The following is a 27,414-nucleotide window of genomic DNA, read 5'->3' as shown; positions in this document are numbered from 1 at the left end:
CAAGAACTCCTTTACTGTCCATGCCGTGTTATGGATATTCCGGTGTCCGTGAGGCAATCCCAATCTGTAGCATCACTCAAGGAGAAGCTTAAAAAATTGTGGCTTTCCGATACTTTGGTTACGACTTCCTAGTTCCATTGAGTACTTCTACTTTTTTAATTTCCTTTACTTTTCTGGTTCGAATTCATATTTATTTATATTATATATTATATGTATGCATTATTTTATGGTTATTTTTCTATCTATGTATATTTGTATCAATGTGTATTCAAAACGTGCATTTCATTAATTTCAGTGATTGTACACTTTTGTTTGTGTTTGTCATTCATTCACCGTTACTTCTGTTTTACTCATTTCCTCAAAGGTTAACTGGAAGAGATCCCATACAGGGATAAGTTCGCCTTTGTTGTATTTAATTTACTCTGTAACTGTGTTTTTCGTGTTTTTATTTCTATGTACAATAAAGTATATACATACATACAAACAATTTGTACATTTTCGGGTAGTTTTAATATTTATTGGTTAACCAACCAAATACAAAACCCGCTTGGATCTGTCACTGAACGACCTGACTTTAAACCTACTTTATTTGATCATGTAATGTTTTCATCTACCCTCAACTGCCTTAAGGAGCCATTTGAGGGTAGATTTTGTTTACCTTTTTTTAAATACCTAAAGATTTCATCAACATTTCATCATAAATAAGCTCTCTGAGCGGTAGCTTGGGTGCGTTGCTTCCATTCCTGAGGTCGTGGGTTCTAACGCCTTCTAACCTCGGCCGGTACTAATAAGTTTCTTGGTATTTATACTTGGTATTCATAGCATTATTGGTTGCACGTAATTATTGGAGAGTTAAATCTAATTGGCACATCAATTGAGAGTATATTATGACATAATATGGTCGATAAATAGTGGATAGAAAGGTACAAACAGTTATTATATAGTCTGTCAAACCATTTCCGTTAGTAGACAAAAGCGGAAAATTTAAAAATAAACAAAAACAATAAAAATATACAATAAATCAGTGATAATGTTTTATTTGCGTACAAAGGTACAATAACATTAAGTACTACTTGGTAGTGGTACTACCTAATTTTACATATCATATATTATTAAAATGAAAAGAAAATAAAGAACTTGGCAGTCTCTAGGTACCTAAGTAAATGTTATGTATAGGACCCAACATCATATGCTCAAAAGCTTAGCCAACATGCCTATCGTTAACGCTCCGTAGCGAACGAAATGCAACTGTCACTGTCGCACTAATCTGGAAGAGTGATAGAGAGAGATGACTACGCTACTCTACGGAGCGCTAGCGATTCTTGCAGGCATGTTGGCTACGCGGGCTGGGCTCTTGTCGGCGGTGCAGCAATTTCCAACTAGGTATGTGTGATTGTGTGTCCTGTCCTCCTGTCGTCCTGTCGTTGACACGACAGGATGTATTACATAATTACAACTAAGTGGTTCAGCTGTAATAAGTGCCAATCCTTTCAGCCAGAAAACTAGCTTTTCTGATACTGGAACTTTTTAAACCACCGACGCAAAGAAAGTGCTACAAGTTGAAGGGGAGATAATAATTGATTTCGATAGAAAATCGGACCGAATCACCTTAATTTGTAATGTATTTTAATTTATCTATGACAAAGAAAGAGACTTTGAAATAGAGGTGGATGGTCAAAGAAAATTTAATGCCCGGTAAGATGCCACTTTTAATCATGTGTCGAAAGATGGCAGTAAATTTATTGTGGCTACAAAATTTTCTTTGACAATCCTCCTCTATTTCATATTCTCTTTGCCTCTATACGTACCTATCCAATCAAGAAGCAAGAACAATCTAGTCTCGTATTTGCCAATGATGCAGGGTGTATTCTTGGGGGCTTAGCCAAGATGACTTGTGCACAATCGTACAAACGCCAAACGAGGAATACTACGAAAAGTCACGTGACTATTTTCATACATTAAGTTTCAATTGGCGTTTTCTATCAACGATCGTCATCTTGGCTAGGCCCCGATATAAGAAAGCAGTTACATTTTCTGTGCTATAAAGGATGACTCACGCTAAACCGGCCCGGGCACGTGCGAGGCGTCCGTCACGTCATTTATATGACGGCTGATCGGTGATCACGTTGTTTTACGTTCCATGGAAAACGAAGCGCCGGAAGCTCCGGCCCGGCCCCGGCCCAGTCAAGCGTGAGTCATCCTTAAGGCGGACTTATTATAATAACCGCCTATAATTAGCTCTCTATCAGACGGGAGTGATTCTTGAACATCGCCTCTCTGCCCAACTTCGTGTATGTCTTGTAGATTAGCACGAGAAACAGTGACTGGAGAACTGAAAACAGAAATACATTATATTAATTGGTGAAACACAACAGCCTTAAAACAGCATCTGGCACATTACACAACATTACACATTGAGAGCGTTATCTTTCATTATCATAATATGTACAAATCTTTTTCATTTATTCTACGACTATTAGCTTTTGTCCAGACTTCGTTCGCTTGGGTATTCCCGATACACATTTTCAACCCCCCTTTAACCCTACTGGGGAATGAATTTAAAAAAGCATTGAATTATTTTTTCTCACGTTCTAATATTGTGTCTTCCTGCGAATTTCATGTCCTTACTTAAATCGTTCCCATTACAAACTTTCAACCCTCTTTCAACCAGGGGAAGAATTTTTACTAACGCTGAATTTACTTGTCTTGTGATTATTTCACAACCATGGAAACATTGTATCGCGTAGAATGAATTAAAAATACATCTCGACGTCTCGAACAGTCCCACTGTCATCTTGTGAGACCATATAGACGGGAGAAGATTTTTTTTTCCTCGCATTAAATCCTACAACTCCGAAAGCTAAAGCTGTCTAGTCTATATTTTGTGTTTACAAATGGCCACGATACTATAACCCCCGGTGCCGTACTTGAGCTCTCCAGGAAATTAAAGACCTACTATACTGACCAAGTCCTACAGTCGGGATGCTGTGGCAATTATACTTCTTAAGTTAGTTTATGATTAAAAATAAAAAAAATCCCGAATACTACATGTGAGCTGTGAAAAAAATATGAGCTGTGACGTGCGCCGCCATTGCTGTTGTTATCACGCCGTAGATGAAATAGGACTTCAACTGCCCTGGCGCTGGAAAACACTCTTACTAGCTTGTACTCACCACAGCCGAGTAGTAGCGACAGTAGGCCGGTCTGCTGGTCACGACCGTGGAACAGTATAGCGGCTGTGACGTGGGCTGCCATGGCTGTCGTTATAACGCCGTAGTTGAAGTAGGCCTTCACCTGCTCTGTATTACTCACCACAGCCGAGCAGCGACAGCAGGCCGGTCTGCTGGTCACGACCATCGAACAGTATAGCGGCTGTGACGTGGGCCGCCATGGCTGTCGTAATAACGCCGTAGATGAAGTAGGCCTTTACTTGCCCTGGCTGGCGCTAAAAAACAGGTTGATATTAATATGAAATTACCTGGAATAGATGGGTGAAAGTTCAAGAGGGCCTTCTACGAAAGTCAAAATCGAAAATTATCGCTCGAAAATGATAGAGAGTGAAGAAGAAAATGAAAAGTGATAGAAAGTTATCTCTAGGAGTTATACAGGCCAATCCGAACGTGCACCTGGCATCAAAACAATATTGGAATCATATCAGTTAGCTGTCATTCGCGCGGAAGTCTCGCTCGCACTAATACAAGTACGGACAAGTGTAAGCGAAATAACTGCTATCCATCGCGCTAATATAGAAGAGTGATAATAGAGACAGAAAGCGTTTCGTTGTCGTAGCGCAAACGATTGTCATCATCTTGGCTAGGCCCCTGAAATGATTCCAATGTGATTTAAATATTATTTTATTACCAGGTGCACGGTCGAATTGACCTGTATAACTCGTAAAGATAACTTTCTATCACTCTATGTTTGAGTGATAAAAAGACAGATAATAATGAAATTTCGATTTGTGGTTTTCGTGGTAAGCCCTCTGCTTTCTGCTTTCTTGCATGTCAGAGATACCTTTCTATCTCTCTTGTATATTCGAGCGGTAAAAAAAGGCAGCTAACGCGTTAAGTTCTCAGTGATTTTCTATTTTTTTCCTCGGTGCTTTCATACGTACAGTTTTTTTTCGTCAGATCCCTAAGATTAATTTAATATTCCCAACCCAATATTCCCAAACCTAGGCATAGAGTCCATTTATATGATATACATAGTTAGTTTAGTGGTAGTTTTTAGAAAATAGTGTACCCAATTAGTGTGAGTTTGTTAAGAAAAATTAATTGCTTGAAACTTGATTTTGGTGCTCGATTCATATATAAACTATAAAATATATTACAATGTAAAAAAAAAGGCAAAAAGGTGACTTCCATAAGGATTTATGACTAATTATCGTAACAAAACTGACTTTTAACAACTCGCTCTAATTGGGTCTCTCACTCTAAGTAACTCACTTAATTCAACAAATTAATGTTTGAAAAACAGTAAAATATAAAACAATAACGTTAATTGTTTGAACATTTCTGAGTATTGAGAAAACGATAAAAATAAACAAACCATCACTACATTTTAGCTACTCAAAACAGTAAAATTTACTATCTTTTCGGAATAGGAAAATTTACTGTTATGTTCGATAGGCTCATAATAGAACTGTTTAAAGCATTAAACGTTAATGTAATTTCAATTGTTTTAAATGTTTTTTAGTGTGCAAGTTTCAGAACACCCTCAATAATGCAGGAACATTCTCGAAAGTTTCTGGAAACTTACATCAGAATTTAAAGCAAGTTCTCATTCAGAAATATTCGTGTAAGAATTTTACAAAAAAGTATTATTAGGAATATCACATTAATTAGACAGACAATAAAGTCTCTGTCTATAAAGGTTGCATGTTTTGCATTGTTTGTTAAATTTAAATTACTCAGAACATTTCCTATAGATATTTGGCAATTTCGGATATTTTTCCTTGGTACATGCTGGGTTTATTGCGTCTATTTCGTATTTAGCGAAAACTACTGGTCAGAACACCCCTTTATTTAGCTCGTTGTTAAAAACACTCAAATGGACGCATTTATCCCGTCATAGTTGCATTTACCCCGGTTTACCTTAGATAGGTACATGTTTAATATCCGGACGGACGGAAAATTTCCGGACTTACCTTGGAAATTCCATTGCAGAGGAGCACAGCGAAGATGAAAGAGATAAGTGAAGCCAACACCAATACGGCAATAAAGGTCCCAAAAAACGTGTTGAATACGGCCTCATTTGATACGAACACTCTTTGATATATTTCTTGACTGCTGCGATCATCGTCATATATTTCTTCTCCTACACCTAAAAAATTGTGTAAGTAGTAATTATTTTTTTCAAGAGATTGACAGGTCACAAGTGTATCACCTTTAAATTAGAAAACATATTGCCCAATTCCCGTTAATCAAACTAGAAATTCATTACGATAATAATGATGATTACGATAATAACGATAATGATAATAACGATGATACGATGATGTTAGATAATAAGTGACAAAGAGAGACCTAGGTAATATTTTTCGGCAATACGAACAGTAATAAAAAGTAGTTAAACTAATAGATAATTAATTTTGATAACCGGAAGTACACTTTGTATATTTTAGTTTCGATTAGAGTATTGTGATGTAATAAATTATGAATAAATCTTAAATGAATTATCTTCAATTATGAATTGCTATAACAGGTTGTTTTGTACAAACTTAGTTCGAATGAAGGTGGGGATTTTAGCACATAATGGGCTGTCTACCAGTGGAGGGGTCTACCAGTGGACATTCTTGCTCTGACCGTAGCTGGAGACGGAAGTCTAGGAGGTTAAACTCCACACCTTCAATCTATTATTTTACCTTTGTGTCGCATTGTGATATTGTTTAAAGCGGATTTTATGTAATACGTGGTGATCTGGATTTTGTGAAATTGGCAGTGTCAGAATACATATAAGTAATTTAAATAAATATGTTTTATTTCCAGTAATATTTCTTTTTATTCTAAATTTATTATTGTTAGAGGTTTAGTTTATGTCAAGTAGTATAAACCTTCTTACTGTAATCCTGGCCGACGGTGTATGACATGACAATGTGTTTGACATTGTTGTTTACTTTCGATTCTTGTTTCTTGTGCTAATAAACTCTGCTATATATTTTGTTATAAAATATGTGTTTAAATTAACCCATACAATAGGTTATGGCCGGTTAAAAATAGTTTACCATTGTTATAAATATGTCGGAAGGTAACAGTAATAATTTCTCGCACGAAAAATTACGTGGACGTGAAAATTACGTCGAATGGAGATTTGTTATGAAAAATGCTTTAATACACGACAATTTATGGACCTGTGTAAGCGGCTATGGTGAGGGCGACACAACATCGTCCGAGGTAAGAAATAGACGTGACGAAAAAGCAAAATCGAAAATTTGTTTGAGCGTCGAGAAGTCTTGTTTCGTACATTTGATGTCGGCAGAAACGGCGAAAGATGCCTGGAATGCACTGGAACGTGCGTATGATGATAAAGGTCTCGGTTCTAGAGTTCGAACACTCCAGAACTTGTGCGCTGTCAAACTTGAGAACTTCAACAGCATGGAAGCTTACGTCAATGAGATTTTATCGCTAGCGCAGCAATTAGCGAATATGAACAAAGCAGTTGATGACGAGTTTCTTGGTGCGCTGATGCTTAAAGGTTTACCGACGGACTACGAGCCCATGATCATGGCACTGGAGCATTCGGGAGTTGTCATTACAGCCGATCTTGTCAAATCCAAACTGCTGCAGGATCAACGGTGGACTACTCGCGGAGATTCGAGTGAGTGCTTGTCTTCTATGAGAAAAGGCGCTACTGCGAGTGAATCCTGGACGAGAAAAGCGCAACAGCACAAGGCCGAGTCTAAAGCGAAGGATACTACTGGTCGTAAGAGAGAACCGTGGTGCTGGAAATGCAAACAAAAAGGTCATCTAAAGAAAAACTGTCGTAGTGACGTTGGTTGTTTAGGATACTGTGACTTGTCGGCATATAGCACTGAAGCGGACTCTGAATCTTCGTGGTATGTGGACTCGGGAGCAACGAATCACATGACTAGCAGGCGCGATTTGATGATAGACTTTAGATCGCAGAGTGGATACATCACTATTGCTAGTGGAGATAAACTACAGTGCACAGGTATAGGTAATGTTAAGTTGTCGGATAATGCGATGTTGACTAACGTGCTGTTTGTACCTAAACTGTCTGTTAATCTCATATCTGTTTCTCAATTGATTAAGAATGGTAGTACTGTACATTTTGATACTACTGGTTGTACAATTTCTATGTTAAGCGATATTTTAATTAAGGCAAATGATGTAGGAGGTGTGTACAAACTTCAGACCTGCTGATTTACTTACGAAGGCATTGCCATATTGTAAGCATAAGTCTTTTGTTCAGGACTTGATGGAAGTCGTCCAAGATTAAGAGGGCGTGTTAGAGGTTTAGTTTATGTCAAGTAGTATAAACCTTCTTACTGTAATCCTGGCCGACGGTGTATGACATGACAATGTGTTTGACATTGTTGTTTACTTTCGATTCTTGTTTCTTGTGCTAATAAACTCTGCTATATATTTTGTTATAAAATATGTGTTTAAATTAACCCATACAATAATTATCCTCCTATTTAACAACATAAATGGCCCTAGATACATTGTTCGAATTGAAATATAATTAAATAGCTTATGTTTACTTCTATTTGTTTCACAAGCCATAAATAAAAACAAAATAGATATCTCCTTAAATTTTTCTATCACCTGAAATATCGTCATAATACAAAACTGTTTTAGAATGTAAGTGAAACTATTAACTTCAAGTTACATTAAAAGGAACATAGTCTATTTTCCAGAGAAACATAGTTATTTTTTATACAATTCTTAATTTTGCCTGACTTTTTAAATAACGATGGCGAATATTAATAGTCAATACTGTTATAGACTGTACTGTACTGTTTCGCTTAAAGGAATTCAGAAAAGGGACCGTCTATAATGGGGAATAATTCACTATAGGTATTCTATATCTATTCAAGCATTTAAATTTCTGCACTATACGGCAAAAAAGAATACCTTATTACATAGTTTCTATCTAGATAGATACTATATACTCTTTTGCCGTAACAAAGCAGATCTATGTATTAAAAAGTTCCACTGACCAGGATACTTAGGAGCGCTTAGAACTCTGGTGATGAATATAAACATCAAGACAATGCTCCCCAACAGGGCCAGTCCTGTGGTGATCTGAAAATCAAGACGTCAATATATTTCCCACAAAAAATAACCTGTTGTATGTTTTGTTCCAAAACCAAAGTTTCGCATAATAGTACAACGAAGCTAAAACGCTAATCAATAAGTAAAAATCTAAAAGCTAAAAATATTGAGTTGCCACACGCGTGCGCCCATGAGGCACAGAAAATACGCAATGCGACGAAATAAAAACACGTTTTAATATTGTTGACAATATTAAACTCCTCACTATATAAAAAAAAACCTACGCAATTTGGTTTCTTTTATTGATGCCCACCAAGCTGTGGCGGGGAATATCAAGACAAGTACTGAACTGACCGTACAGAAGTAGAAAATAATAGTGAGACATGGATTAACGATAATAGCGTCTACGCTGCTCTTATTAAAAGTTCTGTAAGATTATTACCGTGTATAATAAAAGAATTAAGACTAAGAATTTACTACTACCCTTTGACATTTTAAAGAAATGGGACCCACGGAGACCCCACCACCGTGTTGGCCAAAACGTGAATGCAATTGACCATTACCCATTACAAATTGAACCGTAAACCGTAACGGATGGTTACAATATACGGTTCAATTTGTAATGGTTATTCTCAATTGCAATTAACGTTCGGCCAACACTGCCCCACCACGCACCCGCCAGGGTGTCAGGACTGTAGGTTGTTTTATTATTAAGTTTTATGTATACTTAAATTTTGTTCAACTAGAAAGGTAAAAATATGTCGGTTTGACAAAAAAAGTTCCGTCACATTTCCATACATCATCCAAGTTACGAATGTTGCAATGGGTGTTTCTTATAAACCAGGTACCTATTGTTACTTAGCTAGATTCACGAGTAACAATTTGTAACGGGTTTAATCTGATTTTGAAAATCGCTCACTCTGATTAGTGCACGCGAAATGCATTGCAAGTCGTGCGTGAGATGCATACCAATCACCAAGACGATCGTCAAGATCGTATCAAAACCACAACATGTTGTCAAATTAGAATCAGCCGCTGTTCTTAGTCTTAGATTTATATTTATTACGTAAAATGTAAATTGTCACGTAAAAGTGCCATCCTATTTGCTGAATAAATGTTTAAGTTTTGAGTTTAAGTAGTTCAAATTCGAGGATATTTTTTAGAGGAATCAAAATCTTAACAAATTAAGCTCCTCCATCAGAAGCAGTTGATAAATTCATGAGGTATTTGTTACAATAAAATAGTATTCTTACTGCATTTACGATGGCCAGGGCAAGGCAGACATCTTCAATGCGGATCTTCATCTTAGCCCTGAAAACATATAAATGTAGTTTTTATTTGTATGTCTTTCCCATCGCAGAACAATGGTGTGATGGATATTTTGATGGTGTGCGCTGAGCCGAAGCCAATTGAGGCCCCTTTGACATTTCAATGAAATCTAAGAGGTACACCGAGCGACCGAGCGTATGCTGCCCTTGCCCGTGTCATGGGACGCACGCAGAGGCAGCACCCGCCAGGGTGCCAGGACTAAATAAATAAATATTATAGGACATTATTACACAAATTGACTAAGTCCCACAGTACGCTCAATAAGGCTTGTGTTGAGGGTACTTAGACAACGATATATATAATATATAAATATTTATAAATACTTAAATACATAGAAAACACCCATGACTCAGGAACAAATATCCATGCTCATCACACGAATAAATGCCCTTACCAGGATTTGAACCCGGGACCATCGGCTTCATAGGCAGGGTCACTACCCACGAGACCAGACCGGTCGTCGAAATCTAGTTATATTATTAAGTTTTTTTTATAGTACGTCGATGGCAAACAAGCATACGGGCCGCCTGATGGTAAGCAGACTACGTAGCCTATGTAGTTTTTCTACTCGTCGACTGTAATGGTTGAATTAAGATTTCGTATACCAAACTATAATTGCGTACTTGTCGTGTATGGGCTCCCACTCAACTATAAGATTCCTTTCGATACGCAGTAGTCAACTATAAAAAAATGGACAAATCACGAGCCGCCGCGCTCCCACAGAAAAGACTAAAAGGGCGCGGAGCGGGAGTCGCGCGTTTATGTCTACTTTTTTGTTGTGATACTTACCAATTTTCATTAATTATTTAGGTTTTATATTTAGTAAAAAAAGTATTATTTTAGATGACTCGTAGAAAAAGTAATGTATATAATAGTGATATAATCAAGCAAATGCAATCTCGTACCTTACTTAGGCAACTCAGCAAGCTTCGTTGCCTTAACACGGTACTCAGCTGAAAAGCTCTGTATTATATCACGATTGTATAAAATACTTTTTATGTATTTAGCTGGAGCACAATTGTATTTACATCTATCAAGTATAAACTGTATCTAATTATAGGTATATATTTTACGCAAATAAAATATCTTCCTTAACATGACGCATGTGTCAGAGGTGTGAAGGATGACATTAACAACGTGATAAAGTAACCGTTACTTTTAATTACCTACATCAATGTTTCAACACCGTCCGATGGAAAGAGATAGATACTTTCATCATCACTATCTTATGGCTCCTCTACACGATGGCCCAGCGCAGGCCAGTCCAAGGGACGCATTTATGCGTTAGAGGGAGTAAGTGATATTGCTATCTCATTCCACCGCATAGCTGCGTCCCTTAGACTGGCCTACGCTGGGCCATCGTGTAGAGGAGCCCTTACGTAGACAAGTGCGACCATGGGGGAAAATGGAGAATTGATATTTTGGAAATAAGAGCAATAGAAATTGGGAATCAAATGGTATTCACTTGTTTTCAATTCTATTAGTAGAATTTAAATGCCTAGTAGTGGTGATATATTGAAGAGAGCCACACGAAATCGAGCGTCGGAAATTCAAAAAGCGGCCAAGTGCGAGTCGGACTCGCCCATGAAGGGTTCCGTACCATTTATGACGTATTAAAAAAACTACTTACTAGATCTCGTTCAAACCAATTTTCGATGGAAGTTTGCATGGTAATGTATAATATATCATATACTTTTTTTAGTTTTATCATTCTGTTATTTTAGAAGTTACAGGGGGGGACACACACATTTTACCACTTTGGAAGTGTCTCTCGCGAAAACTATTCAGTTAAAAAAATAATAATATTAGAAACATCAATATCATTTTTGAAGACCTATCCATAGATACCCCACACGTATGGGTTTGATGAAAAAAAATGTTTGAGTGTCAGTTTTAAATATGGGGAACCCCCAAAATTTATTGTTTTTTTTTTTCTATTTTTGGCGGTTCATAGAATATATCTACTTACCAAGTTTGAACAGTAGAGTTCTTATAGTTTCGGAAAAAAGTTGCTGTAACATAAACGGACAGACAGACGGACATGACGAATCCATAAGGGTTCCGTTTTTTGCCATTTGGCTACGGAACCCTAAAAATGGCCTCTCAGCAGCGGTATCATGGTTGCGTTTTTTACACCTGTCATGTCATGCGTCACTTTCGCACTTACCTACTTGTTAGAACGTGATAGGCATGGTGACAAATGATAAAGAGCCGACCATCTTAGCCCAACTGTAGGGCTAAGATGGTCGGCTCCTTATCATTTGTCACCATGCCTGTCACGTTCTAACAAGTATGTAAGTGCGAAAGTGACGGGCATAGTGACAAGTGATAAAAATGGAACCATGATTCCACCGCTGGTCTGTATACATTTTACACTGTCATGCGATACTGATATATTTCTTTCCATCTTTTTCCGTGTAGTCGGTAGAGAGTTTTAATTAAACCTTACCTTAAAAAGCTGCTTTTCCAAATCACTAATTTCAATACGCATTTCGAAGATTTAAATCGCACTCTTCACAGTCGTATTCTAATAAAAAATTGTGATACCTAAATATTAAAATACTTACAGTTTTGTATGGCACAATTTTACTTTGTTTATCACGATTCACAGACATGCGTTGGGCCAAACTCCGGAGTCACGACTGGTATAAATAGCTCAATGAGACTGCATCTGCGTCCAGACTGATAAAAACGGGGATAACGTTGTAACCAACCTTTATTATTAATGAATATTGTTTGCGTGGAAAACAAGTTTCAGATATCTGCTTGCAGAATTTTGGTGAACGTGACGCGATCGATTTTGTCTGTTGGTTACATTTAATTCACAGATCCTATAGAGAAATAAGTTAGCTTAGCAATTTATTTAGGAGGGATTTAAATCGTCTCGGGTCAGTGAGAGGCATAGATATAAGAAGTGAGAGGTGTAGGGTTAGTGCCGGCGTAGCTTTATTTGACGTCCATAATAAGCGCATTATTTTTTGACGATCTGTCTGGCCTAGTGGGTAGTGATCCTGCCTATGAAGCCGATGGTCCCGGGTCCAAATCCCGGTAAGGGCATTTATTCGTGTGATGAGCACGGATTTGTTCCTGAGTCATGGGTGTTTTCTATGTATTTAAGTATTTATAAATATGTATATACATATTATATTTTATCGTTGTCTAAGTACCCACAAACACAAGTCTTATTGAGATTACTGTGGGACGGGACTTAGTCAATTTATGTAATAATGTCCTATTAGTATTTTATACAATCGTGATATAATAGAGAGCTTTTCAGTCGAGTACCGTGTTTTGGCAACGAAGCTTGCTGAGTTGCCAAAGTGAGGTACGAGATAGAAAAGCTTGATTATATCACTATTGTATACAATACTTTTCTACGAGTCAATAAATAATACTTTAAACTAATAAAATCATACAGGTAAACAAGCCAAAAGTATACAACTATTTAAGGTACGCGAGCACCCGCGATACTTTCATACTCGTACGCGCCGTGGCCGCCGGGACCCGGCGGGGTGATCAACGACACCTTCTCGTAACTCATGAGGTCCGGTACTTGCTCCTTGTCAAATTCAATTTTTAGACAGTTTTTTCTCGATTTTGGCCACCGTGGCCTATGGAGACGAACAAGCAATGGTAAGCGGTTTTCGTAGTCTATGGATGTTGCTATATTAAGGGTGTCACATGTGCGTTTATGACTTATGAAGCAATTTTATTGTTTCTACTATACAAACTAAAATTATTATTAATTTGAGGTATTGTTTTGTTTCGTCCTCTTGGCCGCGGCGAGCTGTGATTGATCCATTTCATTATAGTTGACTAAACCGTTTCGAAATTAATATTATAGTTGAGTTGGGAGCCCATACATGAAAAGTATTTATCCTTTTAAGAAACATGTTACGCTTTTTATGATGACTTTATAAAGCCATTGATATAACTATCATTATAATCTGTTTCGGTTAAGGTAATACTCATGATCACTATGGATTCTAAAGTATTAAAAATAATCCCAAACCCTTATATACAATCCCAATAAAAAAATCATTAGCGCGATGTAGAAATCGCCGTTCCTGGTACAGCGCCATCTCGAGTGATATTTGGTTAACATCTTTGTATGTAAGTTACTCTACAGAAGTACGGTAGTGAACAGTCCTTTTAAACAGATTCCATTACTGAATTCGGACCACGGGGCTCGGAATAATTGGTGAACATACAATAAAAATAAAATAGCTACAACCGGACATAGAACCTCCTCCTTGGAATTTAAGTTGGTTAAAAATAGGTTGGTAATATATTTAAATCAGACTCACACCCCAGCAGAGAATACATATTTAGGTAGAATAGTAGGTAAATAAAAATAAATTGTCGTTGTCTTAAAAAAATTTTTTAAGTATTTTAGAATAACAAAAATATAGAGTATTTTATTATTTTCATAAACTACGCCTACCAAATATCAGGCAAGGGTTCCGATTTTTCGGCATTAAATATAAATAAACAATCAATTATCAGACCGAGCTTAGCGAAGTTCTTCGTGACACCTTAGGCAAAAATGCTTCCATATGTCCGTCCGGATGCACAACCAAAACCACCACACAATGGAAGGGGCCAACAGAAAAAAGAAAAATTGGAAAACCAAAAAGACGGTGCGCTGATGATATACAAGACATAGCAAGAAGCAACTGGGCGAATAAAGACAGGGAAACATGGCATAAGATCGAGGAGGCCTTTACCCAATAAGGGGTCCATATTTCAATTGAACTTATAAACTAATCACACTAACTTAAACTATAAACTTTATGGAAAAAGAAACTAACAACTAAAAGAACAACACATTATACTCTGTATCTTTAGATATTTAAATAAAAGTAAACAAAGAATTCGTAAATTTTCGGGTAACTATTAAACTATAACATTTATACATAATAACAGCCAAATACAAAACCGCCTGGATCTGTCACTGAACGATGTTTCATGTACTGACTGTGACTGTACTGTACGAGTATGTGATCATGTACTGGCTTAAGGAGCCATTTGAGGGTAGATTTTGTTTACTTTTATTTAAATACCTAAAGATACAGAGTGTAACAAACAAGTTATTCAATAAAAAAGGTCGCAATGCTCAACCGCTTTTCGTGAAATTTTGTAAGCAGGTTCAATAATTAAATATAATTTACTTGTCGATTCAGTTTTGGAATTTTTCAAAATCGCAGACATTTATTCCATTTTAAGCTATGTTCGCGAGGTCTGCTAAGTCAAAGAGCCAGAGTTTATTATTAGTTTAATCTTGCACATACCGATACATTTTCGAAAACAACATAAATATTAACTAGACATAACACTACAAATCCTTAGACTAAATAAATGCAAATCACACAACCAAAATTTTTTTTTTTTTAATTTAGGACTTCATTAACTTAAATTAAAAAGTAAAAAAAAGCACATTCCATTTTTCGGAATTAAAAGTAAAAAAAGTGCAGCATGATAATATTATATTTCTACCTTAACGAATTCACTGCCAGCGCAAGCTACGCGCTAAGGGCGTAGCCGATAACACGGGAAAACCCGTATGTAGCGAAAAGCGCCTAGGAACAGAGAACCCGTCTAGCGGGTCGCTGGCAGTGACTGTGTTAAATACAGATCTCATATGTCTCACTTTATGTATATTTAGTACAGTCGCGGACTTTAATTATGGAGCCATCTAGGGCTTACTTTACATTGGAGATGTCATAGCGTTAGTATTGACTTATACTCTGTATTTTTAGGTATTTAAATAAGAGTAAACAAACAATTTGTACATTTTCGGGTAGTTATAATATTTATTGGTTAACCAACCAAATACAAAACCGCCTGGATCTGTCACATACGACCTGACTTTAAAGTTAAACCTACACTATTTGATCATGTAATGTTTTCATCTACCCTCAACTGGCTTAAGGAGCCATTTGAGGGTATATTTTGTTTACTTTTTTAAATACCTAAAGATACAGAGTATAAGTCTGTGACCGTGCGTATACTCCTAACAACGGAAAACGGAACTCTTGTTCACACAAGACAAGAGCACCAGTCGGGTTGCCAATCCTGACGACCTCCGCGAAATTGAAATACGAAGCAAACTTGTCATCTCTATCCAGGGTTCGAAAGGATAATCATCAATGATAGTAATCTTGTTAATTATCGTGATTTTTATGCATGATAATATTGATAATTATCGATTTGATAATAATCTAAAATTTATAAAATGCGGTATGATTTAAAACAAATCGCGCGTGTATTGGAACGTTGATAGTTGCGTTAAATCCATAGCCAATAGCGCCATCTATACATCGGATAGCTATCGGATATTTATCGGATACTTATCAAAGACTATAATTATCTGGATAATTTCGAACCCTGTCTCTATCGATTCTTTCGTTCACTAATCGAACGACGGGGACGCAGATGTTCGTGGTAGCTCTCCTGGTCTACTTTATACATGAAGCCCTTTTTTCGTGTTATTTAATTCCTGTAGGCGGACATGATCGAAGGATTCCTCGTCTTTGAGCTTCTTGTGCGTCTGGTGGACCAGCACGAGGAACAACGAATGGAGAACTGGAAACAAAATATTAATAAGTACAGAAGATTACTTAAATACGAGTAAGAATTGTGGAATTTCCCATATATTGTAGAAATTAATATATGGTATCGACAACAACCGCTTAAAGACTCTGGTTGTGAGTTAAAAAAGTGATAAATCTTTTTTATTAATTTAAAATCACTAGAACTGCGATCATCAACTAAATATTTTACAACAAGTCTTCAAAATACGGATCGTAAGTCCGACCCGGCCCGCGAGCCCCTAGCAGAAAAAAAACAAATGGTCTACCAACAACATAAAAACCCTTTCTCCTTAAAAAAGGGTTTAATTATTTCTTATCCTTGTAGCCTTATGCCTTATAAGGGTGTCAGAAGTTATGCAAAATTGAACCCCTCGTATTTCCTATGCCTTTAAAGGCTTAAACGTGGACCGCCTCACAAGGATCCCTATGCGTGATGATATTTTTCATATCAATGTCATATTTATCAACTGCTTATTCACTCACCACATCCAAACAGCAGCCAGAGCCCCTGAGCTATCCTGAACTCGACATCAGCCTCTGGGTCGGTGTAAAGGCGCAGCCCCAGCTGGTCGGTGTCGCAACTGAGAAGCATCACGGACACTAGGGCCGCTAAGATGGTGATCCCTACGCCGTACAAGAAGAAAACTTTCACCTGCCTCGGTCGACGCTGGAATAAAAAAATGAAATGAGTGAATATGAGTAAATATCAACATGCGATAAGGATGTGCGATTTTCCGGAGGTCGCGGTTCAAACCCCGGCTAGTATCAGTCCGGAACTTCATATTTGATTTCATATTTTACCAGTCGTTATGTACGGAGTATCATTTGATATTTACCACTAGCTTTTCGGTGAAGGAAAACATCGTAAGGAAACCTGCATACATCCGCAAAGAAATTCAAAGATGTATGTGAAGTTTACAACGTGCAAATGGCCAGCGCGCTTGTGTCCCGCAATGGGACGTATATAGGCTGAATTAGTATTATTTTATTATATTTTACCGTCGCATTTCGGTGAAGGAAACATCCTGTGGAAACCGGACTAATACTAATAAGGCATAGTTCCCCTCTGTCTTGGAAGGTCAGATGACAGTCGCTTTCGTAAAATCTAGTGGCTAACGCCAATTCTTGAGATTATAGTTGCCAAGCAGACCTCAGCCCCCCCCCCTCCCCTCCCCCCCATGAGCCGTTGAGAAAAACCGGGATATCGCCAGGATATATGGAGTAAATACCAACGCTACTAGATTCAGACCACAACAGAGGCAAGTGGTTGGATTCTATTTACATTTTGTGTCTTAATAAAATATTAATATCATGAAACAAATATCAATATAGGAATCAGATATTCGTAAACTTCTACATGCTTACATACTTGTTAGGTTAGAACGTGACAGGCATGGTGACAAATGATAAAGAGCCGACCGTCTTAGCCCTACTGGACTGGTCTTCTGGCTTAAATGTTAAAACAAGTGGACTCATTTCTAAGAACACTACTTTTTGACTTCTGGTTTTTAGTAACTGCTAATTTAAACTAAGTATTACTAACTAACTAGTAAATTACTTTTACTGCAAGGTAGTTATTATAAACTGGTGAAATAAACTTCTTTACTATTTTATCAAGTGGGTTGGCTGGTTGAAGGTTTTTATTTTAAAGGTACAGATGGTGCCAGCCAGCATGGGTTTTCCCTGTCAATCCTACTGATTGTGTCCAATTCTTGTTTTATTCTGTAATTTTATGTGGATACTAACATTAAGCCGAAAGACTTATCCAATAGAAACAAGGAAACTCGTGCTGGCACCATGTATAAAAACTTTTTTTTTACATTTTATTTTCTTTTTGTATGTATCGGATCGTAGGATACATTTACTAACACAGCTATGGATAGTGATGTTCCGAAATAAATATTTTTTTAGGGTAATTCCACGAGTAAGAACACACGACAAAATAGATAACTGACGTTACAATTTTGTGGAAGTACCTTTTAAACCTTTGACAGTTGCCTTCCCCATTACACCTACATATTTGACAATTAAGGTTAAGATACAGTCGAGTTCACAAACATCTTAACAAACCAACGTTCCAAAAATATCTTTACAAGCCTTGCTTGATAGCTTGTAAAGATGTTTGTGAATTCGATCATACCATATCCTCAAAGATATATTAAAACACTTACTTGGCATATTCCATTGCAGAGCACAATGGAGCAGATCAAGTTGAAAAGAACAACGAATGGCACTATGACGAATAAGAACACCTCAGGAATCCAACCACGGTGAGAGTAACCACCTGTATAAAAGAAAAAACAATATTAAGTATAAAATATTCTAGATTTTAGGAGCTTTACCTAAAGTAATCTAAACCTCAATAAGGTATAATATAAAAAAATCATTTACAACACACTTGCTCAAAACGGCATTTTTATTCCACCGATTTTTGGCTCATAATCCTAGCTAGATACTAAACACGCCTGCTTTTTAGGGTTCCTTAGTCAACTAGGAACCCTTATAGTTTCGCCATGTCCGTCTGTCTGTCTGTCTGTCTGTCTGTCTGTCTGTCTGTCCGAGGCTTTGCTCCGTGGTAGTTAGTGCTAGGAAGCTGAAATTTGGCATGGATATATAAATCAATAAAGCTAACAAAGTCGTACAATAAAATCTGAAAATATAATTTTTTTAGGGTACTTCCCCTACACGTAAAGTGGGGGTGAAATTTTTTTTTCGCTTCAACCCTAGAGTGTTGGGTATCGTTGGAAAGGTATTTCAAAACTAATAAGGGTTTTCAAGAAACATTTTTTGACAAAGTGAATATATTCGGATATAATCGCTCCGAAAGAAAAAAAAATATGTGTCCCCCCCCTCTAACTTTTGAACCATAGGTCCAAAAAATATGAAAAAAATCGTGGAAGTAGAGCTTAAGAAAGACATTAAATGAAAACTATAGCGGACATGATCAGTTTAGCTGTTTTTGAGTTATCGCAAAAAGTTTCTCCCATAGTAAAAAGACTTTAATTATGTACTGATTATGCAAATTTGCCTATTTGTTTAACTCGCGCGAAAGGTACCGTTTCATCCCTTGGTTAACAATTTACTATACTTTAAGCTCCAGTTTAGCTTATTGTGACGGAAGAGTAACTACGGAACCCTACACTGAGCGTGGCCCGACATGCTCTTGGCCGGTTTTTTTTAGTATATTATAACACTCGTGCTTTTTCATTATATTATCCGACTGAGTTAAGAAGGTAACTGATTGCTAATAATATGTATGAAAACGGAGCCTTCTTAAATTGATCGAGTAAATTTTACAACACGGACTGGCGGGACCCGGTCACCGGCGGCGGGGCGAGGGGCGGCAGGCAGTAGGACGGATGCAAGTTTTTTACTAACCGATTTAACAATTAAAATTTGATTAATATGAAAGTTTATTTTTCCTCGCAAGTGTGTTGAAAAACATCGTAGGAAACGCGTGTGCTATGGTCATTACACATATCGGCTTTCTTATATCGCCTCGTGTGTAATGACCAACTTAGCACACTTGTACAGTCAGCATCAATAGTAGCGGATGTAACAACGCGCCAAAAGTATCTGATATTGCGGATAACTTTTCCAAATAGGTATAGATAAATCTCTCAAATTTACGTTCAATACTTCAATATATCATTTATAGTCTTAATTGTTCTACATATAGAACTATCACTTTTTGCTAAGCTGTTACAGAATGGTAGATACTTTTGTAACCTTGTTTGATCCGCTACTTTTGATGCTGACTGTATCACACTCACGTCTCGTCGTTGACGTCTTGTATTTTCATACACGCTTTCATCGCTGACTGTACTTTTCTGTCCACCTCCTGTGTCCATCATCAGATCAGCTCGATGGTACCATAATATTGCATTGTCACCCGACTTACATATGTAAGTACAAGTATGTAAAGTTTCATCTCAATCATATAATAGGAAGTGGGTGTGGGTCAAATTTAGCTCACCACACAAATGACCACCACAAGTTCATAGCCATAATGAATTATATTACTACAAGAATAATGTTGATCGAAGTGAAAACTTCTTTAGCGGCGCTGTGCACTTTTTGTGATGGGGAAAAATGTTAAACTCTCGACAGGTCACGTGACCGACAGATTCGTCAGAGTGAAAATTTGTAAGACGGACACGTGACCTGATCGAAAAACGGTTGCTACGTCATTGCGTCGTTGCGGTTTTTATTAGACATTTAAATAGGTTCGAAACAAATTGTTCGTTTCTTATTTCAGCTACCATAAACCTATCGTATCAGTTTTAGAGATTGGCGATGGTTCCAGTAATGATGATGGTGGAAGTTGATTTTTCTGAGAGATAAACTTTATAAAGTTAAATAATTGTAATAGTTCTGAAGTGTTCAATTTTTAATGTAATATAAATTGTCATGTTTGTTTACGATAGCGCAATAAATGAATATTGTATTTTACCACATAAATGATAGTACTTTTATACTGATAATTAAAGCAATTCGTGCAAAATTATTCCCTAACCATTCCAAAATATCAAAAAGGCACAACGTTAATATTCAAGTTTTCACTTCTGCCGGTACTCCCGGAGTGCAACCCGTTGTTTTTTTAGGGTTCCGTAGCCAAATGGCATAAAACGGAACCCTTATAGTTTCGCCATGTCCGTCTGTCTGTCTGTTTGTCTGTCTGTCTGTCTGTCCGAGGCTTTGCTCCGTGGTCGTTAGTGCTAGAAAGCTGAAATTTGGCATGAATATATAAACCAATAAAGCCGACAAAGTCGTACAATAAAATCTAAACATTTAATTTTTTTTAGGGTACCTCCCCTACACGTAAAGTGGGGGTGAAATTTTTTTTTCGCTTCAACCCTAGACTGTGGGGTATCGTTGGAAAGCTCTTTCAAAACTAATAGGGGTTTTCAAGAAACATTTTTTGATAAAGTGAATATATTCGGAGATAATCGCTCCGAAAGAAAAAAAAAATGTGTGTCCCCCCTCTAACTTTTGAACCATAGGTCCAAAAAATATGAAAAAAATCGTGAAAGTAGAGCTTAAGAAAGACATTAAATGAAAACTATAGCGGATATGATCAGTTTAGCTGTTTTTGAGTTATCGCAAAAAGTTTTCCCTTCATAGTAAAAAGACTTATTTTAATTAGGCACTGATTATGCAAATTTGCCTATTTGTTTAACTCAGGTGAAAGGTACCGTTTCATCCCTTGGTTAACAATTTACTATACTTTAAGCTCCAGTTTAGCTTATTGTGACGGAAGAGTAACTACGGAACCCTACACTGAGCGTGGCCCGACATGCTCTTGGCCGGTTATTTTTAGTAATTAGTGAGTTTTGCTTGTCATCTGACAATATACTCCTATATCTATGATCATATTTCTATGATAGTCTAATTGCGGCATTTACTACTCACCGAATAAGTTATTCCATGTCAATGTTCCCTCTGACATGGCAAATACCAAAAACCAATTGAAAGCATACATCCCGAGGAGCAGAACACTGGCGATCTGCAATGCAACACAAATATATAAATGAATAAACAGACAGATGGTACTCGTAGAATCCTTTACACGTGCTATACGGGTGCGCCCGCGAGGGACAGAACATACGGAATGCGACAAAATTAAAAACACGTTTTAACAATCCTGGTAACATACCAAAAACAATCTACGTAATATGGTCGGGCTATTTGATGCCCATCATAAATTTACAGCGGGGAATTAAAAAACGTTAGACTGTGACAAGGACAAACAATAATACCGTTTTCTCTGCTACTCCTACTGAAAGATACATAAGACTATCCCGTTCGGTCATTTCCCCCACCGCTCATGCCTGCTAGGTATACTAGATTCATGTAGAGCTTGGACAGGTTATATCGCAAAGTTTAATCGCAATCGCAAGTGTTATTGTCTTTTTTGAGCAACTGCATTGTTATAATGTAATATCCTTACTGATTTACTTTTACGTGTAACATTCGCTGTTTGTCTGTAAAAAATAAATAAATAGGTACTTCAAATCCTGGTAAAGGCATTTATTTGTGTGATGAGCACGGATACATATTTGTTCCTGAGTCATGGGTGTTTTCTATGTATTTAAGTATTATTATATGTATCGTTGCGTAAGTACCTACAACACAAGCCTTATTGAGCTTACTGTCGGACTTAGTGAATTTGTGTAATAATATTTATTAAGTAGCAATTATTAAATAAGTTAACACAATGTACCAAACTATAGTTGGGTAAAAATAATATCGACGCAAGTGCAGGTATCAGGGGGCCTATCCAAATTGACAATCGATGATAAACGCCTATCGATACTTACATAAATAATGTATGAAAATAATCAAGTGACTTTTCGTAGTATCTGTCATCCCTTTTATATTTTTTTCTTTAACAATATACATTATGGATTACTATAACTAGCTTATATCTAAAATAGGCCCTCGAGACACTGTACCAAGGATGCTGGCGGCATTTCCTCGTTGTATCGCAATACTGATACGTTGTGCGAGGAAGCCGCCAGCTCTCGGTCACCGTTACGTCAACCAGACGCTTAGCGATTTCTCCAAAAAACTTGTGTGCGCGCTGGGACCCCATGGACATGAGTCGAGAGTTTCAACGCCAAATGGTACAAAATGGTACTCTCTACCGAGGCTCTTATATTTATTATTTTTTCCTTTGGTTTGGTGTTTATCATTTTGGCTTGGCCCCCAGATTCCTAGATGTGAGAGGCCTTGGATTATGCTCAGCCGTCAAAAAGTTAAAGGTCAGCTGATAATAATGTTAACGGAATATTAATATATTCTGTGATAATGTTTCTCAACAATCGGTATTGAGTTAAGTATATAATTTATAAGGTAGGTATCGTCAATCGGGGTGAATAGGGACGGCTGGGGTGAAAAGGGACTAAACTTTTTTTTTAGATTTACCTGACAATTTCTTAATTTCCACCCTCACAAATTGTATAATTCGTTAAATGATTTTGTATGATCATTATGTAATCATCTAAATAAACTAAGTATAATATAAAAAAAAAAATTGTATGATACCTATACAATTTGTGTGGATAGATATTACGAAATTGTCCGGTAAATCTTATTTTAAGTTTTGTCCCTATTCACCCCGGTTGACTATTCTTATTCTTACCGCATTCAAAATGCCCAGTGCGAGGCATGCCCACTGGATTGGGATGCAATGGAGGAAATTGCCCTTGTAGCACATCTTGGACCTAAAAAAACACATGTATCTATTAAGTAGGTTTTAAGGGACTGCTAGTCTAGTCGGTAGTGAGTGGCCTTGCCTACGAAGCGGGAGGTTCCGGGTTCAAATCCTGGTAAGGGCACTTATTTGTGTGTTCATCACTGATATTTGTTCCTGAGTTATGATTGTTATGAATGTGTTCGAATTTCTAAAACCTATTTTTCCCTAATATGGGTATACATAGTATTAATTCGCTATAGTAGGTAACTAGGTATTTGAGTAGGTATAGGTGTAATTTTCGGCTTGGGCCGTTGGGGTAAAAAAAGTTTACTATAAATATTTGAAGTGTTTTTAACTGGGAAAGTGTATTGAATTTGTTCATAAACAATAAATTCTTAAATAGTCCTAGGTACTCCTAGGTAATAACTATTTTATTACTAGATAATAAGTAGTATTAGATTTAAGTATATTATGCCCAGCTCGCACGCTGCGTCTCTGTTTATATCACCTAGCCATCCTAGATACATAATCAATAGAAAGAACTCACTTGAAATAACCCTTCACACTTAAAAAAAAACCTATTTAAAGTACTTTAATACGACAGCGTTTCTAATTTATATAAAATACAACACTCTGCTTGCAAGAACTAAAACGAATGACTACCGGGACGTAATACGTAACTCATTTATGTGCTCACTCCAAAACACTGATTAAATATTCGCAAACTTAATTTTGCCGGTGGGCAAACCTCACATTAAAATACTCCTTTACATTTAGCATGCGACAGCGCTGCATGCGCGCCTCCTCGGCTCGCAAAGCTAACATTGTACACGCTTAAATTTTAAACACTAGGTATTTCCCGATAGACTGTGTTTTGGTGTGGGCTTCTGAGAAATCTGAGTAAGCAAACAAAATGGGAACACATCGTGGACTTTCCTTATTATTTACACAGCAAGTATCAAAACATTAGTAACACAATGGATCCTCAACGTTTTTAAAAATAGAGATTTTACAAGTTTAGTTTAGTTTAGTTACTATACTATTGAAAGCATCACGCGTGATCACCGAGGCTCGAAGTGGCTAAATAAAGAAGGAGCATTCCATCATTACGTAATCGTCATTTGCACTCATTTTTTTGTTTTTCCAAGCCTGGTACTCATTTGGCTTGTCTTTTTATCATGTATATTATGTATCGTGTATTAATATCGTCTTAAAGCTTCTTGTGTTCTTGAAAAACTTTATAACCTACTTTTACTAAATACGTAAGATGACAAAGAAATTCGGCATATAGCAAACGTTACGTAAGCGACTACTCATAATTACGCCAATACTTTGAGCTACAATTAGGCATTGCTTAAATAATTTTGTTAAAAAAGACTAGATGAAAAACTTACCGTTTTAATGGAATGTTCCAGAACGAGTCGGACGCGATGGTCCGGACCCGGGCCGGGACCGTTCTATACTATCCGCAAACCAAACTGACGACCGGGGCATACAACTTCTCATTCGCGTATGTGGTAGGGAATGCTCCCGGCACTGAGTTGGTAAGGCGAGACTCGGGAATTCCCGGTCCCGGTACTGTATTTGTATAGAAAGCCAGGAGCATTTCCTACTACGTGGTCATGGCAAGAGTGAGAGAGATACTGATGTGAGCTTGGTCTTCAGTTTGCTTTCCCTTTATACTTGCCGCAAAACTAACTGGCGACTGAGATCATAATGCGTAAGCTAAGCTAACGATCATCAGGCGTAAGCGAATAGCGTCGCTGTTGTGCCTTGTCCGGAGGCGGGGCAGTCACAACAGCATACTCAAGGTCATAGCTGACAGGTTGGAAGCCATACCAACAATTATGTGGATACAATTTATCTGAAATAAAGTATTATTAGTAATAATGCTCCGTTACCCGTGTTAAGACCGACCAAGAGTGAAAGAGATGGCATTATGACCTGACTCGGCACTTAGTTTTGCGGCAAGTATAGTATCAGCGTGATGTATCTGAACACATGCGTAATATTAGAACAGACGTGGACACGTGGTGAGGGAGGACGCAAACACTTCTTTACGGCTCCGGCCTAGTTTGACACAGACATAATTATACGCTAGCGTTAGCGTAACTTACTTTCTATGCATATCGATCGTACTCGCATATTAGTGCGAGCGAGATGTATAGAAAGTAAGTTACGCAGACGTTAGCGAATATGTCAGTTTGACACTGCTAAGGCAGTCGTTGTAAGGCTACTAAAACCGTAAAATGTGCCTATTTTGCTTCCACTCCAATAGTTTTATGTATGAAAAGTATGAGAGACCCCACACTAGCGTCTTCCGAGCGTCGGCATCTAGGCAACTCTATGGGCTGCTGCTTGACGCGACGTTGGCGCAACTGCGCCGAGACGCCATTTTCCATAGCGCTGACTGGACGCTGTGTGGGGTGGCCCTATATCACATCCTCATTTTTAAGTGTTTCAATATGATAGTAGCGATGGTCTGCTTAAATCAGCATATATATCGACATACCTACTACAATATAAAAATTAATTTCGAATTTTAGGGCAAAGTAGGCACTGTTTATCGTACGCAAAAAGGGGCTGCACATTGCAAAATACTCCAGGTCAACCATGCTGTCACCACTGAACTAATTATAGTAATCAATCACCCCTATAATGGGACTGGCACCAGTAATGGGATAGTATAGACAAATCCTGTAAAAGAAGTATTTATCATCAGTTTTTTAACTCTGGTAACATTTTACCATAAACAAGAGCAATAGATGCTTAAGTTTTATTTTTCATTGATTTTTGTTAGTTTTTAAATTAATGGCGCCATACATCCCATGACTGGAGCTAAAAAAACACATAGTTTTAATTTGATAATTATATTGAAACCAACTGCAGTTAATCTATAATAATGAAATCTATAATTAAATAAAACGAAAACATAAAGTATCATAGGTATCGATGCAATATCAAAAATATTCCAAATTAATATAAAATTACATATAAAATGAAAAAAAAAAGTCATTTCAAAAGAAAGAATAACATTAAATAATCAAAATTAATAATTATTGTGTGGTTTCTATGTCCATGTATCTTTCTAAACCATAAAAACATTTGTTTATAAGCCACTCTTGTACTAAACTTTTTTTTTACGTCTATTCGTTGTATAATGTGCAGTGACATTCATAATAAATTTATTATAAATGTCAATGCACATTATAAAACGAATTCCAGAGATTAATTTCACTCTTACATGGGGTTTTTTTTATTTTAGATAAAAGCTTTTATGACTGTACTTTTCTTCCAACAGTCGACAAATACTCATCGAGACCATTCTAACAAACCCAAACACATTAGGTTGCGTTGTTTTATCACAGAGTTCCTACGGCCACCTTCGGTGTCCATCATCAGATCAGCTTGATGGTACCTTAATATTATATTGCATTCTACATTTGTATGCGAAGTTTCAGCTCAATCGAATAATGGTAATTGCTCGATATTTTCTCGCAAGATTTGACCCGTACATTACATGCATACCTACATAAATAAAAGCTTGTAAAAAATAACTGCATCTGCTTATTTAGGTTTACTGTATTGCAATTCCCGCCATTTTGAAGATTATCCAAAAAACGAAACGACAGTAAATTATCTAACTACCGAACTTGCCGGCCTAGCCAAGGTCACAATTGCTATCGCTTCGACAACGATACGCGTTGTGCCTCTCTATCACTCTTCCTTATTAGTGCGACAGTGACAGTTGTGTTCGTTACGGAGCGCAAGCGATTTGCACGTTGGCTTCGCGGCCAGCTCACAAAATTTCACGAGAATTTAAGAAAATGCGACCTGGGCTATAACCGCGAAAATCTAAATTCATTTTTCTCTATCACTCTAATTACGTCTTAGTGAGAGCAAAAGAGAAAGATCCCCGCAATTTGCGAATTTCGGTTTTCGCGGTAGGCCCCCTGGAGAGGAGAACATCATACGAAAACATTTTTGCCCAAGCTGACGCTGACGCTCGGTCATTTAAACAAAATTACGTTTAATTTTTCATAGTCAGATAATTAAA

At 37.2% G+C, this 27,414-nt stretch overlaps 2 protein-coding genes across 3 annotated transcripts; both read right to left on the bottom strand.

Annotated features, from left to right (window-relative positions):
- Nucleotides 1-1,017: 1,017 nt before the first annotated feature.
- Nucleotides 1,018-12,386, bottom strand: LOC133526006 (uncharacterized). The gene is made up of 6 exons (XM_061862470.1): nucleotides 12,134-12,386; nucleotides 9,491-9,548; nucleotides 8,183-8,267; nucleotides 5,147-5,322; nucleotides 3,313-3,445; nucleotides 1,018-2,332 (listed from the first exon to the last, which is right to left on the bottom strand). Exons 2-6 carry the CDS (start codon nucleotides 9,539-9,541, stop codon nucleotides 2,235-2,237), a joined length of 543 nt encoding a protein of 180 aa, XP_061718454.1. The 5' UTR covers nucleotides 9,542-9,548; nucleotides 12,134-12,386; the 3' UTR covers nucleotides 1,018-2,234.
- A 1,051-nt stretch (nucleotides 12,387-13,437) lies between these two features.
- Nucleotides 13,438-25,245, bottom strand: LOC133526005 (uncharacterized). 2 transcript variants are annotated; one of them, XM_061862468.1, is made up of 6 exons: nucleotides 24,752-25,245; nucleotides 23,304-23,385; nucleotides 21,572-21,665; nucleotides 18,331-18,443; nucleotides 16,643-16,826; nucleotides 13,438-16,151 (listed from the first exon to the last, which is right to left on the bottom strand). In XM_061862468.1, the coding sequence occupies exons 2-6, from the start codon at nucleotides 23,376-23,378 to the stop codon at nucleotides 16,030-16,032; spliced, it is 588 nt and encodes a 195-aa protein (XP_061718452.1). In that variant the 5' UTR covers nucleotides 23,379-23,385; nucleotides 24,752-25,245; the 3' UTR covers nucleotides 13,438-16,029. The 2 variants fall into 2 exon arrangements, with proteins under 2 accessions (XP_061718452.1, XP_061718451.1); XM_061862467.1 differs by lacking the exon at nucleotides 24,752-25,245 and adding an exon at nucleotides 23,905-24,153.
- Between the last annotated feature and the right edge of the window lie 2,169 nt (nucleotides 25,246-27,414).

The sequence above is a fragment of the Cydia pomonella genome, chromosome 15, assembly GCF_033807575.1.
Source record: "Cydia pomonella isolate Wapato2018A chromosome 15, ilCydPomo1, whole genome shotgun sequence".
In the NCBI taxonomy this organism is placed as follows: Eukaryota; Metazoa; Arthropoda; class Insecta; order Lepidoptera; family Tortricidae; genus Cydia; species Cydia pomonella.
Note: the sequence above shows the minus strand (reverse complement) of the source record. Positions and strands in the feature narration are given on the sequence as shown.